This window comes from Botrytis fragariae (genome assembly GCF_013461495.1).
Source record: "Botrytis fragariae strain BVB16 chromosome Unknown tig00000037, whole genome shotgun sequence".
Classification (NCBI taxonomy): Eukaryota; Fungi; Ascomycota; class Leotiomycetes; order Helotiales; family Sclerotiniaceae; genus Botrytis; species Botrytis fragariae.
This window is the reverse complement of record NW_023500990.1, coordinates 41,695-55,066: the sequence shown is the minus strand read 5'-3', so window position 1 is coordinate 55,066 and position 13,372 is coordinate 41,695. Positions and strand designations below refer to the sequence as shown.

The following is a 13,372-nucleotide window of genomic DNA, read 5'->3' as shown; positions in this document are numbered from 1 at the left end:
CCTTGATGACGTCACGTTGAGGGGAGCTTCTGCTCCGACCACGTTTACGGATTAAAGTACTCCGTATTCCGTGAAATCGTGAAAGTTGTCAAAGCTTCATCTTCAGCTGGAGCTTTCAAACCTATAGACCGACAGTGGGATCGAGGTGTCCATTAACTTCAACTATCTTTCCCTCACATTTGCAGGTTCTCTCTCCAAATCTTGGTAGATTGGTGAGTTGGATTTGAGTCAATTGACTTTTACACGTCTTCTACATCTACCATGTCTTCCATAATGGAGCACATAGATCAAACCACCATCCTCTCTCTCCTTGGCGTCGTCGCGATCCTCCTATCCTCCTACATTCTCTCCATCCGCGTTCTTGCACCCACTACCCCTTCTTCTCTCCGCATCCTCTTCATCTGGCACTTCTTTGATTTCCTCATCCACACCATCTTCGAAGGTTCCTTCCTCTACAACTGCTTTTTCTCTCGCGCCCCCTTCGATTCATCAATTGCTCATCCAGTTGCTCTATCTAATTTCTTGGGCACAAGTGAATATGTATATGGAGCACAATATGCGGATAACTGGGCGAGTAAATTGTGGATGGTTTATGCGCAAGCGGATCGAAGATGGGCGGGTGTAGATTTGACAGTGGTTAGTTTGGAGTTGTTGACTGTGCTTGGGGCTGGACCTTTGGCACTTTGGATTTGTTGGGGGATTGTGAAGAAGGATTGGAGAGTTAATTTTTGGATGGTGGTGCTTGCTACGGGAGAATTGTATGGTGGTACGTTTATGGGGTTCTTCTCTGTCATTCCCCTCACGCTTTACCTATTTTCTGAAATTATGAAAAAGCATATGCTAACTATGTATGTGAATAACAGGCTTCATGACATTTGCACCAGAATGGTTAATCGGCTGTAAGAACTTGGATACGAGTAATTTTATGTTTAAATGGGTTTACTTGGTATTCTTCAATACGTTGTGGGTTTTCTTGCCTATATATGCAATGTATGTGGCATTCTATGATATTGGTAATGCGATGCAGTTGAGGAAGAGCGTTATCAACGCAAAGGTAGAGATGATGAAGCGAGAGAAGAAGAATTGAGGTTAAAGGGGGTGGATAGCATGAGAGGAGAAGACAGTATGGAGTCAGGTGGATGGGAGACATCTTAGGCTCGTTAGGATACCTGGATTTGGGAGCCATTCACGTCATATAATACATTCTAAGACGATATATTGTATCTACATATATTGTATTTGAAAGAACAAGATGACATTCGTCTCAATGCCGGTACCCAACATCCGAGCTACAGTTTGAATCTATTGCGTGGTTTGGAATGTTCTATGGAGGGTACATAATTTTCAATGTAACAATGTTATGGAAATAGAGTTTACGGCTAATAATCAATGAACCAAAATGCAGCTACCAGAGTTCAACTCGTTATGCTTCATAGTTTGCCCCTAGGTATACCAGTTTTCATATAATTCTATGAGTGATGTACCAGTGTACGAAGTATACCTCGGTAGGTAATTATTGAGTTGTAGATGTCATTGAAGTGCTCAGATCTTCCAAGGAATAAGGGTTTCGGTTGACGCTGCGCTACCTGTTTCCATGTCTCTCTAGTTGAATTCCCGAGGTTCATAAACATACCCAGGTACCTTGGGGTCATCGGCGATCAGATCTCATCTAGAGATGCTGAGAGAGAACTCCATCCCATAGTGGCTGTGCTAATGCTTCACGTGACTGATTGAGAAAGAACCTGTTTTCAATTGTGGCTTGGCTTAGCTTTCCCCTTCCGCCACTGACGAATCACCAATCGTGGTTGTGATCCCTTGATCCCTTGATCCTAAAAACTTTGGCAATGACGTCAAAAAGGTCTCGATCAATGTTCCCAAGCATTTGGAAGACAAAACGTTACATTGATGACAACGAATGGAAGACGGATACCAAGTCTTGCAATTGGAAAGCTCCTGGGATATCACTTCTGGAGTCTTGATGTTCTCAAATACTTTCACCGGAATCGACACATCCCGTGAACCGGCACAAGATCTTCCATTTCGTCCTCTCGTGCGAATAAAGGAACAGCTCTAGATCTTGTGTTGGACTATTTCTCAGAGTAGTTTCAAAAGTGGCTACTTTCTGTACCTACTTAATGCAAATGATCTCGGCCGTTATCGTTTTGGCGGCAATTGAGAACAGCCACCAAAGTTACTCAAACCTGCATTGGAGAGTGAAGACACAAGTAAACAAAGAAAACGAGGGGCATGTGAAGAATTGGAGGACCGAGCAAAACAGCAAGACAGTAAAACAAAGAAATCTTATACGAAGATTAGGCTTTCTTGACGAAGGTTACACCATCTACTTATCATCATTGGTTCCCGCTGACGAGTGGTTCGATTTATAGTTTATGATCAACCGGCTCCATTTGACGACATCATATGCAGATCTTCATAAAGTCATCCCTCACTTCACATTCTCTCAACTCCATATTTAACATCTTTATTGTCCTCAATTTCTTCTTTTAATCTGATCTGATATTTTCCCCATCTACCCCTTCATATACCCAAAAAGGAACATAAACCTTCACATATTTCATCATGAGAGGCGGCGGCGTAGCACTCAAAGCCCTTCAATGGTTTCTTCGCGGCGTGGAATTCTGCTGCTCGGTTATCATTCTTGGAATCTTTGCCTATTTCCTCGCCAAACTCTCTACCAATAATCTTCCTATCGCTACCTACATCAAAGCCGTCGAAGGTATTTCGGGTTCAGGTGCACTATATACAGTTCTTGGACTCAGTCTTCTCTGCTGTGTCGCCGGTTTGATGTTCTTTTCCATCATCGCTATTATCCTCGATTTCTGCTTCACTGGCGCATTTATCTATGTAGCTTATGCTACTAGACATGGTAGATCATGTTCCGGATATGTGTACACACCTTTGGGTGATGGAATCGCGGCCACAAATCAAAGACTTTCCGGAGTGGGAGCCTTGAGAGATACAACTCTACCCAGCTTGTCTGACAGCTGTAGATTGAACACAGCTTGTTTTGCCGTTTCAATCGTCGCTGCGTAAGTGTACCTTCTATTTTTATCCCTTCATTTCATGTGCAGAGCATCAATTGAGGAATTGTAAGAAAATCACACTAACATTGAAATTAGGGTTTTCTTCTTTATTTCACTCTTTGTCGAATTAGCTCTCATTAAGCACCACAAAAAAGAAAAGGCATTCGGTCCATCTCCCAACAATGGCTATACAGCCGGCAGAACTCGTGGTAGATTCTGGCCAAAACGTCAACGAGCCCACGATGGTGAATACATGGCTGGAGGAGTTGTCTCAGAAAAGCCTGATGCATTACCCATCCACTCTACTCCCAACGATGTGAGAACCTCGAATGCTACGGATGCAACCATGGTGGCACGAACCCACGAAGGTTATGGTTCACAAACAGGATATGGACATTCTCCTGTATCCCCAGTCGTTGGTACCCATGGTCATCAGGTAAATGGTGTGGACTATGGTACAGGTCCGACGATGTATGCACCACCTCACGCAACAGAAATGCCAGCTGAGGGATACAGGGGAACTCATCAGTATCAAAATTCCAATGGTACGTTCTAGGTACTGTCGGAGCGATATTTAGATGCAGGAGATGGGGGTGGGATGAAAATGAATCAGGCAAGGACCTGCACAACACATTGCAATTTGGCAGATTATGTTTCTCCAAAGTTGACAAAACTGTATATATGTTTGTAACGATACCACGATATTTTAATGCGTAATAATTAAGTTTCTCATCAATAACATTGGTTTCAATATTTGTAATTGCAGGTGATCTCCTTGCTCCTCGCTCGTGCTTTGTTATTCCGTATTCATTGTGGAAGTGATAATATCTCATCTATCTCTTGCCAGTTGTACTTCTTTCATTCTAGATCATCTCATCTATCTGGGTAATTTGTTCATCTACATTCTACACCATTTGAAGTATATATTTCCTTTGAAACATCTGGGACACTGAGAAAGGTCACAACATCCGAACTGTCTAACTGTGTTTCGAATATTTTCACTAGTCATTCTATTGATCACGCTGAATAGGTAGGTATTGGATATTAAAAACTAAAGTGTTATTGTGTATGTTTTTGAATACCTGATCAGTTTAGGATATATCCAACATTCCCAACTCTGGGTACTGGCTACGAGATACTTCTATATCCCTATACATGTAGTAAATTTGTCTCATACCCGAATATCCATAAACGAGTACAGACCCATCGTATCGCTTGATTACACGTTACACGTTACACACCCGACCATATCTCCTACTACAGACATAGCCATATCAAGATGTTGTAAACACCATACCGAGGCTCACCACCAAGCGATATCAAACGCACACAAGCATCTTAGCCACACTGCCGACCATAACCCAACCTCAACCATAGACCCGAATGCGTTGTTCTCACAAGACCTTTCAGGTCGCAGCCACACCTGCGGTGTTTACAACGAGACCGTGTTGGACGACCTTGTTGGTTAACAATGAGGCGAGGTGAGTGGGGTATAAGTACTCGGGGTATCTGTGCCATGTATTTATTCACTTTCAACATTACGGGATTTCCATCTCCTTGACAATCTTCCTGTGCTCCCCCCCCAGGATTACAATTGTATGCTCCTTCACCGCAGATCAATCTCAGATAGCTTTTAGATTTCTACTCTCCCCATTTCAAACACCCTCTAGAATGGGAAGAGAATCGCAATCCCCCACACAAAAATACGTTTCCGCTGGAAAGATGGCACGATCGGCTGCGAAAGAGAAAGTCGGAACCGCAGTGGGGAGTCTGGTGAAGAAAGTTACCAAGAGGGAGAATGTAAAAGTGAAGCATCTAGATGAAGATGCACATCCCATCAATAGCGTCATCAATAGGAGGGTTGAGAGGGGCACAAACAAGGCCTCGACTACCACGGCTGTCAAGAGATGATAAGGGTGTTCGTTAGTATGAAATCTTGACTACACAGAAAGCTGAAGCCTGAATGAGTAATGGAAGGAGCGGGTGAAGTAATGAGAGGGGAAGAGGAATGATTGTGATAAGAGACGGCTCAGCCATATAACTATAGGAATACAGTAATACATAATATATTCACCCGTTACACCGACCACCTAAAACTCTAGAGTTGTGTTTCCTGGAAAAAACCGCACCATTAACGTCCATGGATAACAGACTCGAAGCGCGAATGACAATTGTTGGCTCCGTTGCTAGGCTCCTTTTCAGCCAAGCCAGACCTGTTCAGGCCATCCCATCTCCCTCAGCCTGATCATTCTATTAAAGAGTAAGCGAGGCCAACTTCAAGTACCTAGACCAAGTTGGAAGCTTTACAATTCTCGGGGAGAATAAAAAACGAGGTGAAGACAGTTGACAAACCTAGATATCTAATAATTACAGAGTTGAGAGCATGATTGAACTTTAGCAGAGCACCTTCATACAGAAAAAAAAAATGCAATCATTTGAACACGCATGACCAACGATATTAGAGTATGGTAACAAGATAGATTTTAAGATAAAAGTTTTAGATATGTACAACTAAAATTATGTCCAAGAAAGAACTTCAAATATGTACAGCGAGAAGTTCCAACAGTAGTATGTACAAGACAAGTTGTAGATTCAAGAATGAGCCCGTTTCAAAAGGCGAAAGAGAGCGAAAGTAATGGACTCTACGAACCGAAGAGTTCAAGAACCCTCTCTTTAGAGCTTGCCAATACCGGCATGGGCCACGACATAAGCGGGGACCGAAGAAGCAGCAATGGCAGCAGGAACATAGCCACTTTCCTTGGTCTTGATGGTGGCCAAGAAGGCGGTGGTACCGTAACCTGGCATGGCTCCCGAGCTTGAAACTGCATTTGCAACACAAGCACGGCCGAGGTATGTGGTACAAGATGATTCGGTTCCGGAAGCGGTGGTGAAGATGGAGCCTCCAGCCGAGGAAGAAGCAGCTGTGATAGGAGTCGTGACAGATTGGAAGTAGTTGCCCTCCAACAAGACTGCAGCGCCTACACCGATATCGAAATCATGGCCTGCGATGTTGTAGAAGTAGTTGTTGACGGCGTGCATGGTGATAGCATCGCCGGAGCTTCCACCGACCTTGGGAGCTCTGCCAGAGCAGTGATGAATGTAGTTGTCTGCGAGAGTAACGTAGTCTGCGGCACCATAGAAGAGCATTGTCCAGTAGTGTTGGCCGTTGCAAGTGGCGGACCAGGAAGTTTGACCATCGAATTCATTGTTGGAGATTGTGAGTCTACCAGCGGCGTTGTATCCAGTGACAAGCATTTGACGGCCGATGAGTGAGAATTTACAATGATCGATCCAGATCAAGTCTGTGCCAACCTAGAGATAATAGTTAGTATGTAGGCTTTGTAACCTCCCTTCCCTCGAGAAGCAAAACTTACCAATGTGATAGCATCACCACCCCAGATCAATGAAGGGTTAAGGTTGGTAATGTGAACATTTTGAACAATGATGTTGGAAACACCAGAGAGATAGAGTCCCCGACCAATGATAACACCCGCGCTTCCTACACCAACAATACTCTTGTTGCTCTTGACCTGGATTGGTGTGGTACCAGCATTATCGTAACTGACCGTAGTTGCGGGGGCAGATCCACACCAACCATTGGCATTGATGGCATTTTGTCCACTAGATCCGCAGGTATTGCTAGTTGGTACGCATCCAGTTGCAGTGGTAGTTCCCAAAGTACCGCGGAAATCAAATGTCTTGGTGATAAGAATGACTCGTGGCGATGAGTCTGTAAGGTAAGAGACCAATCTAAGAAAGTAAATCAGTTGAGGCTCCTATGTCAAGTATACACTTTGACTCACTCGGCAGTTGTAGTAGGTGTGACAGGGCTAGCACTTCCACCACCAGTCACCTAAACGAGGTTAGTATGCAGGACAGAAACAGTACACCAATGAATACTAACTCCGTGAGCAGCACCTGAGGCCGATCCGGTAACGCCTGCGCCATGAGCGAAAGGCAACAGCGCGGCTGTAAACCAAAACAAGAGAGAATGCATGATTGTGCTGAGAGTGATATTATGGAACGTTGACTTGACAATCTAGGAATTGGTTGCAATGTTTTGTATTTAGATTTTGTTATCTGGAGGAACATCTCTTTATATACTGTTGATCCTGCTGCCCCGCATTAACAGATGAGATGGAGCTCTCTCCTATTCCAGAATATCGTAGCACCAAGGAAATCACGATGCCTGGTGGATAATCTTTACCGTTAATCTTCCATATTGAAATGCAGGACCGTCTGTATGCCGGATGTTAATGAATGGGGAATCTGACAGTCAGGGCTAAGTAAGCCTATACCTCAACGGTGCTCGGCGCTCTGGCAGACCCTGTAAATATTGGCATTGAGTTCCTCGCCGGTGGTTCCTGGAGCGTATAATGAAGGCAATGTCACCGGCGTCTTATGCCTGCATGATACAAGCGCCAACTACACCGGATCAAACTCCCAATACAGAGTGCCAAGTTGATGCCAAGATATGGGTTCGGCACTATGTGGTAGCGGGAAAATCTCTTGTATGATGGAAAATTCCAAATGTCCGCCAAGACATGTGAGGAGTTATCTCTAGACTGGATGGAGGACAAAAGCTTGCGCACCAATGATATAGGCATTGGTGTCGGAAACAGAGGACCCTGAGTACGTATATTATCTTCGACAAATTGCCTAAATAGAAATTCAACACGTCGATGTACATGCGTGAAGATCACTTGACCTTTTTGGAAGGAAAATGGAAATGTGGTTGGCACATCACCGTCCTCTTTAGAACAATACGGATATAGAAATCTAGAAGACCCAAATTGGTAAACAAGAGTGTACTAGAACATTCGGCGTAGACTTCATGGGAAAAAAGACTGAAATACAGGTCATAACCCATTGAAAGTATAATAAATTCTAGTGGAATACACCGACAATAATAAATTGGTTTGTTTGCCGTGTATGTTCCCCAGATATGCAGATAGAAATTCTCCGATCGGTACCGACGCTGCACTACAGCAGTACTACTGGTACCACAGCACATGCACCGCCATACATGTATCGTTATCTGACACCCCGTGGGATTGGACCTTGAGTGGGGGAAGGGAAGGATGGCAAGTTGCCAAGATGGAATAATTACCGATTGTGCAGAAAAAGGTAAGCATCGTGACCTATAGTGGCGCAGCTATTGCTTCAGATAAATCATCACGGAGAGTCTGTACAACGATGGGAATGTCAACCGTTTTGAGATTTTCAAGGCCGATTCTTCCGAGTACAGTTGTTTTAACGGCAGAGAAATGTTGAGCACCCGGGATTTGATCTCCGAATACGATCTTTGGCAGCGGATAACTGACAGACGAGAAGGACTGTATTGTTAGCATACTCGTCGAAAAGCTCAACCCCTTGGTTACTCTCGGGTCATGAGGCCAAGTCTGGGTCGAAATTACACATGGTTACATGCGAGGTGATTCCAGAAACATCGTAAGTCACTTTCTTGGAATATCATGCATCTCATTCGAAAAGTTAATTGTATGATGCTGGAATAGTCTTAGAAAGGTTTTCTCCCGCCGATGGTCGAAGTTTTTGAAAGTATGAATGAAGTTCTCCGTACAACAAGGTGACTAATTTAAAGCACTACAAGCCCGAGGTAATATCGACAGGAATGGGGTGGAGGAAGCATTCAAGGTCAAAGCAACATGTTTCCGTCCATAATTTTATACTTCGTACTTTCTTGATTCTTGGTATTCCAAAGAGGAAAAGGGGTCCATATAAATGCTTGGTACGTATTTCCACATTGAGCGACGACGGTCTAGACCCTGGGTAGGGATTTCGGCGATTCCTTTGTTGCTGTCAATGCTATTCAATTGTGAATGGAATGTTGAGTAAAAGCGTTGTTTTTCAGTAAATTCTCGAGTCTCTCATAAATGTTCTCACTCTGACTGAATGATGATAAAGTTTGCGTTGCAGCAGCAGCAGCAGCAGCGAAAGAGTGAGAACTCGAAGCTGCAAGCTGCGAGCATCAAGATGAAACACAACCAGCCACAGCCCAGCACCGCACGTGACGTGACTAAGGAACTCAAGCCTTAATTCTTTCTCAATAACATGAGCTCGAGCTTCTTGAAACTGATCTCTCCTTATTATTGATCATGAAATTACTCCCCAGTCGTTCGCGCGAGATGATGAAGCGTTTCTGTCTCTCATCTGCTCATTGAGCGACCTTCTACAAGACCTGCACCTTTGAGAGCTTTTACAGCACTTGAAGTCTGCTTCTTACGGTGTGTCTCATGAATACGCCCACTGAACTGTGTTTCGAACCTGCAGACACTGATGTTTGTCGTTCGCGACTTTTCTCTCTCATACTTCATGGTCGTGTTGTAGGACATTCCAAAACAAGCTGACGTGGTCAGCGATATGGCCTCCAGAACAGAGTCCAAGAATCAATCCAATATCCTCTGATCAATGAATGGGGATGTATGCTCTTTTATATTTGGCCTTCGGTTTCCGTCCCGTGCTCAAACAATATAACCTCATTATGTTGAATGGCTCTGAACGTCGAGGGATCATGGTGGTCTGAATTGGCACTGCATAGTAGGTGTCTACTTTGGAATCATCACAAGGGCCCAATGGGACATGGAAAATCAATGATACCACAATTTCTATTATTGTCGAGGCTGATTTTCTCAGTAAATGCGCAAGTGTGCATTTAATCACAGCATATTTTCGGCTATGCAGACCGGATATGTTGGTTCTGACGAGTTTGTAACGAATCAACAAGGATTTGCGGATATTTAATTGGCCTACAACGACTACGCCTGACACATTATTGGCTAGCGCCCCCTGATCATTGAAGAAACGGCGTGGTATCAGTCTCCGAACGAAGATACTCCTTCATTGTCCAGCCACAAATCAAACATTTAAGTAGGCAGACAGAATACCTCTGAGGAGCTAATTTATGTTGCAATAGAAACTGAAATTTACATGCACATACTATATTATTCACTGACCGATTGATCATGTCAAGTCCTGGATGTTCACAGACCCATGTCTCCTCGGGTAACCGATCTCCCTCCATCTCGGCCAACCGGCCATCCAGTCTACCGTCCCGGCCACGCCTCAATCCTTACCAGACACCAGATCGACCAATATTGGGCAAGTCCCCTACCTCTTCATCTTCGGTCTCCAGTGTCAGTACGATGTCGACTGCTGATAGCACATTTTCGATTAGATCTTTCAGGCGTGAATCGTCGCCAATCACCCCACCAAATGATTTCGAGGAACCAATTGATCAGTGGCCAACTGCACAACCTCGAAATTTGTATGAATCCCCTATAAGAACCTCAAGGGATTCAAGATGTAGATATCAAGCAATAGCTTCGCAATCCAAAGCTGATGAAGGTCGAGATCGAGTCGAAGGTCAAGGAGATGATGAAGTTGACTATCAAGATGTCAATAATGACAACAACCAAGCTGAAAGGGTATTGAAGATGCCTGGGACTTTTCCGACCGTTGCAGAAGAACCCATTTTCAACAGGCGTATAAGCTCGGGCTTCAATAATGCCTATAATTCTATGCCTGTTCAGTATCCTACTCTTCCAGCGATAGTACCACAGTGTCCAAAGTTTTGTTCTTATGGATCCGCTCGCAAAAGCACCCGAGAAATAAATCACGCTATACGATCACTTCTCCAGAGGCCACTCAAGCCTCATTGCAACCTTACTGCTGGTTACATATATGCGTTTGAATCTCCCAGGTATGCTCCTTGTCACATAAAGATCGGTCAATCAAGCAGAGCTCCAGAAACTCGCATGCGCGAGTGGTCGAAATGTAGAATACCAATTTCCAAGGTTTCCAAATCTGTATTTATAGTTTCACCCGAATCACCCAGTGGCAACGGCGAAGACGCTTTCTATCATTACGCGTTAGTTGAGTCTATCCTCTTCGAAGAGTTTTATAACCAGCGCAAGTGGTTTGAATGCGAGGTTTGCAAAAACAACCAGCGCGGACCTAGAAGGCATACAGAATGGTTGGAAATCGATGCATCAACTGCAACTCATGCAATAAGGCGCTGGCGTGATTGGGTCGAAAGAGAAAAGCCATTCACATCGCTGGGGAGGCTAACGGCCTATTGGCAGTGGAGAGTGGATGAATTACCGAAGAATTCATCGAGTATAAATTGGGATGATTGGACACGACCTGGGCTGTGGAAGTATTGGAGGTTTCGGCTAGAACAGCTATCCCTTCATACTTCGAAGTTAAAACCGCATTTTACGAGGAAAGATAAGCAATTTTGGACAATGAGTTGCTTTTTCGTATTTGTTTCATTCTTTGTATACACTCCCGAGTTCACCATTTCATTTGCAATGGTATTATTCGCTCTGTGATTATGCTTTTGATGTGGGCGTCAAATTTTTGGGAGAATTTAGAGTTGATGGTTAGCGTTTGCATATGGACTTGTGATTGGTGAATACCAAATTTGAAGTGCGTGGTAGCAAGTGATCCAATAGTGTTATGATTCTCTTAAATTTTTCTTTATGTGTCTTACTATACCTTTAGAAGATTTACCATCATATCGTCCATCCAAATATAATTAATGATTTTGGTAAATTGACTTCAACAGGTGCCGAAGTGTTCCTTTTAGCCGATACTCGGGTAGGGAGAAACGAACCTGTGCACGTTCTGACCATTCTTGGTGCAAACAGAATTGTAGGTACGCACATCAAAGTTGTACCCTTTTCAAAACTCGATCGTTAATTAATTGATTGATATTTCTATTCTGAATCCAAGTAGAATTGTTTAGTAGCCTTCAATTTACATGAATGTGAGGTTTCTTTATGTCTAAGGAAGATTTGCCGAAGGTAACACTTTTTGAAAGATTTGTATGGATATAGTCCCCGTCCACATCGAGCCGTCCACAAAGACCCGCTTTGATACGTATACTTTACACATCGTACGATATTTGAACTTATAAAACGATAAGATCACCTGCATCTATACTTGTGTATTTACAACTCTAGATACTGACCAAAGCCCAATTTTCAAGTCAACGATGGCTCTACCACCTCCGCTTCCCCAAGGGCCAATCTACCATCCAACGCTGCCGATATGGAAACGCGTGACTTTTTGGCTCAAACTACACTTCGTCAGAACCCTTACCAAGATCTTCATCCCGATACTCTTATCCCCATATGTACGCGGTCGAGCAACCCTCCCTACATTCACTAAAACCTACCCCATCCACTCCTCGCTCACCCATAGAATCTTCATCCCCTCCACCTACAAATCCGGCGACCCACCTCTTCCCCTCTACCTCGATGTCCATGGTGGAGGATTCGTCTTCTGTGTCCCTGCCATGGACGACGAATTCTGTTCTTACTTCTCCTCTAAACACAATATTCTAGTCATATCCCTAGACTACTCCAAAGCCCCGAAAGCAACGTTCCCTCAACCAATTAACGAATTAACAGATATCGTGACCTCCATCCTCGAAGACGAATCTCTCCCATTCGATCGCTCTAAAGTAGCTATTGGCGGGTTTAGCGCCGGCGGCTGTTGTTCCCTCGCCGTTCCACAAGCTCCCTCTCTTCAAGGCAAAATCCAGGGCGTATGTGCATTCTACCCCCTTTGTGGGTTTGTGACGCCGCCATCAGTCGCAATTGCAGCGAGACCTTCTTATGCGACTAAAGATGGTTTGGAAGATTTGGCTCCATTGTTCAACTACGCGTATATACCTCCTGGAACAGATTTGTGTGACCCGAGACTTAGTGTAACGTATGCGGATAGAAAGATGTTGCCGAAGAAAATTTGTATGGTGGGGTGTGAGTTGGATATGTTGTGGTATGATGCTGAGTTTATGGCGGAGAGACTTGTAGGCAAGGAGAGGGTAGAGGGTGAGACAGTCTGGGAAAAGGATGGGGTTAGGTGGGAGAAGGTTATGGGTGTTGAGCATGGTATGTTGAGCAGACTTTTCTTTTATCGACCACCCCTTGAGTATAAGGGTGAAGTAGCCAGGCTTTCCAATAGTTTGGGCTGCAGTTCAATAACGAGAGACTTTGGATTTCTGGTTCCGATTTGGGCATTCAAAAGATTTGAAATGTTGAAATACACTTGGAATTTGAAGGCTTCTATCCAGCCTGCTAGTCTAAACTAGTAGAGATATTGATACTCTGAAAGTATGAATTGAGATACTGACTTTGATCTAGGATTTGAGAGTTTTGGCGGGCGCACGCAAAGAGATAAAGTAAAAAGAGAAAAGTTAATGGCAACAGGGAGGAAAATGTACGATGACGCTGCAGAGTGGCTATTCAGAGAAGTTTACCATTAAAGTATCGCCCTCGTCTTACCCTTACACTCAGCAATGC

General features: G+C 44.0%; 5 protein-coding genes across 5 annotated transcripts; 4 read left to right on the top strand and 1 right to left on the bottom strand.

The window, feature by feature from the left end:
• Positions 1-261: 261 nt before the first annotated feature.
• Bfra_011360 (putative emopamil binding protein) lies at positions 262-1,087 on the top strand (the record flags this gene model as incomplete). Its single annotated transcript, XM_037341687.1, has 2 exons — positions 262-766; positions 864-1,087. The coding sequence occupies 2 exons, from the start codon at positions 262-264 to the stop codon at positions 1,085-1,087; spliced, it is 729 nt and encodes a 242-aa protein (XP_037194544.1).
• Positions 1,088-2,553: 1,466 nt separating this feature from the next.
• On the top strand, positions 2,554-3,775 carry Bfra_011359 (uncharacterized protein). The gene is made up of 2 exons (XM_037341686.1): positions 2,554-3,050; positions 3,141-3,775. Exons 1-2 carry the CDS (start codon positions 2,581-2,583, stop codon positions 3,598-3,600), a joined length of 930 nt encoding a protein of 309 aa, XP_037194543.1. The 5' UTR covers positions 2,554-2,580; the 3' UTR covers positions 3,601-3,775.
• A 940-nt stretch (positions 3,776-4,715) lies between these two features.
• On the top strand, positions 4,716-4,955 carry Bfra_011358 (uncharacterized protein; the record flags this gene model as incomplete). Its single annotated transcript, XM_037341685.1, has 1 exon — positions 4,716-4,955. One exon carries the CDS (start codon positions 4,716-4,718, stop codon positions 4,953-4,955), a length of 240 nt encoding a protein of 79 aa, XP_037194542.1.
• A 762-nt stretch (positions 4,956-5,717) lies between these two features.
• Positions 5,718-7,041, bottom strand: Bfra_011357 (putative pectin lyase a precursor protein; the record flags this gene model as incomplete). The annotated part of the gene is made up of 4 exons (XM_037341684.1): positions 5,718-6,356; positions 6,419-6,794; positions 6,848-6,897; positions 6,949-7,041. 4 exons carry the CDS (start codon positions 7,039-7,041, stop codon positions 5,718-5,720), a joined length of 1,158 nt encoding a protein of 385 aa, XP_037194541.1.
• A 2,986-nt stretch (positions 7,042-10,027) lies between these two features.
• On the top strand, positions 10,028-13,335 carry Bfra_011356 (putative alpha beta hydrolase fold protein; the record flags this gene model as incomplete). The annotated part of the gene is given in 5 exon segments (XM_037341683.1): positions 10,028-10,749; positions 10,765-11,377; positions 12,042-12,201; positions 12,425-12,961; positions 13,280-13,335. 5 exon segments carry the CDS (start codon positions 10,028-10,030, stop codon positions 13,333-13,335), a joined length of 2,088 nt encoding a protein of 695 aa, XP_037194540.1.
• Between the last annotated feature and the right edge of the window lie 37 nt (positions 13,336-13,372).

Excerpts from the sequence above, each read along its gene's own strand:
- Bfra_011359 (XM_037341686.1), top strand. The coding sequence starts at position 2,581 with ATGAGAGGCGGCGGCGTAGCACTCAAAGCCCTTCAATGGTTTCTTCGC. Across the intron at positions 3,051-3,140 it reads GCCGTTTCAATCGTCGCTGC|GGTTTTCTTCTTTATTTCAC; the intron begins GTAAGTGTACCT and ends CATTGAAATTAG.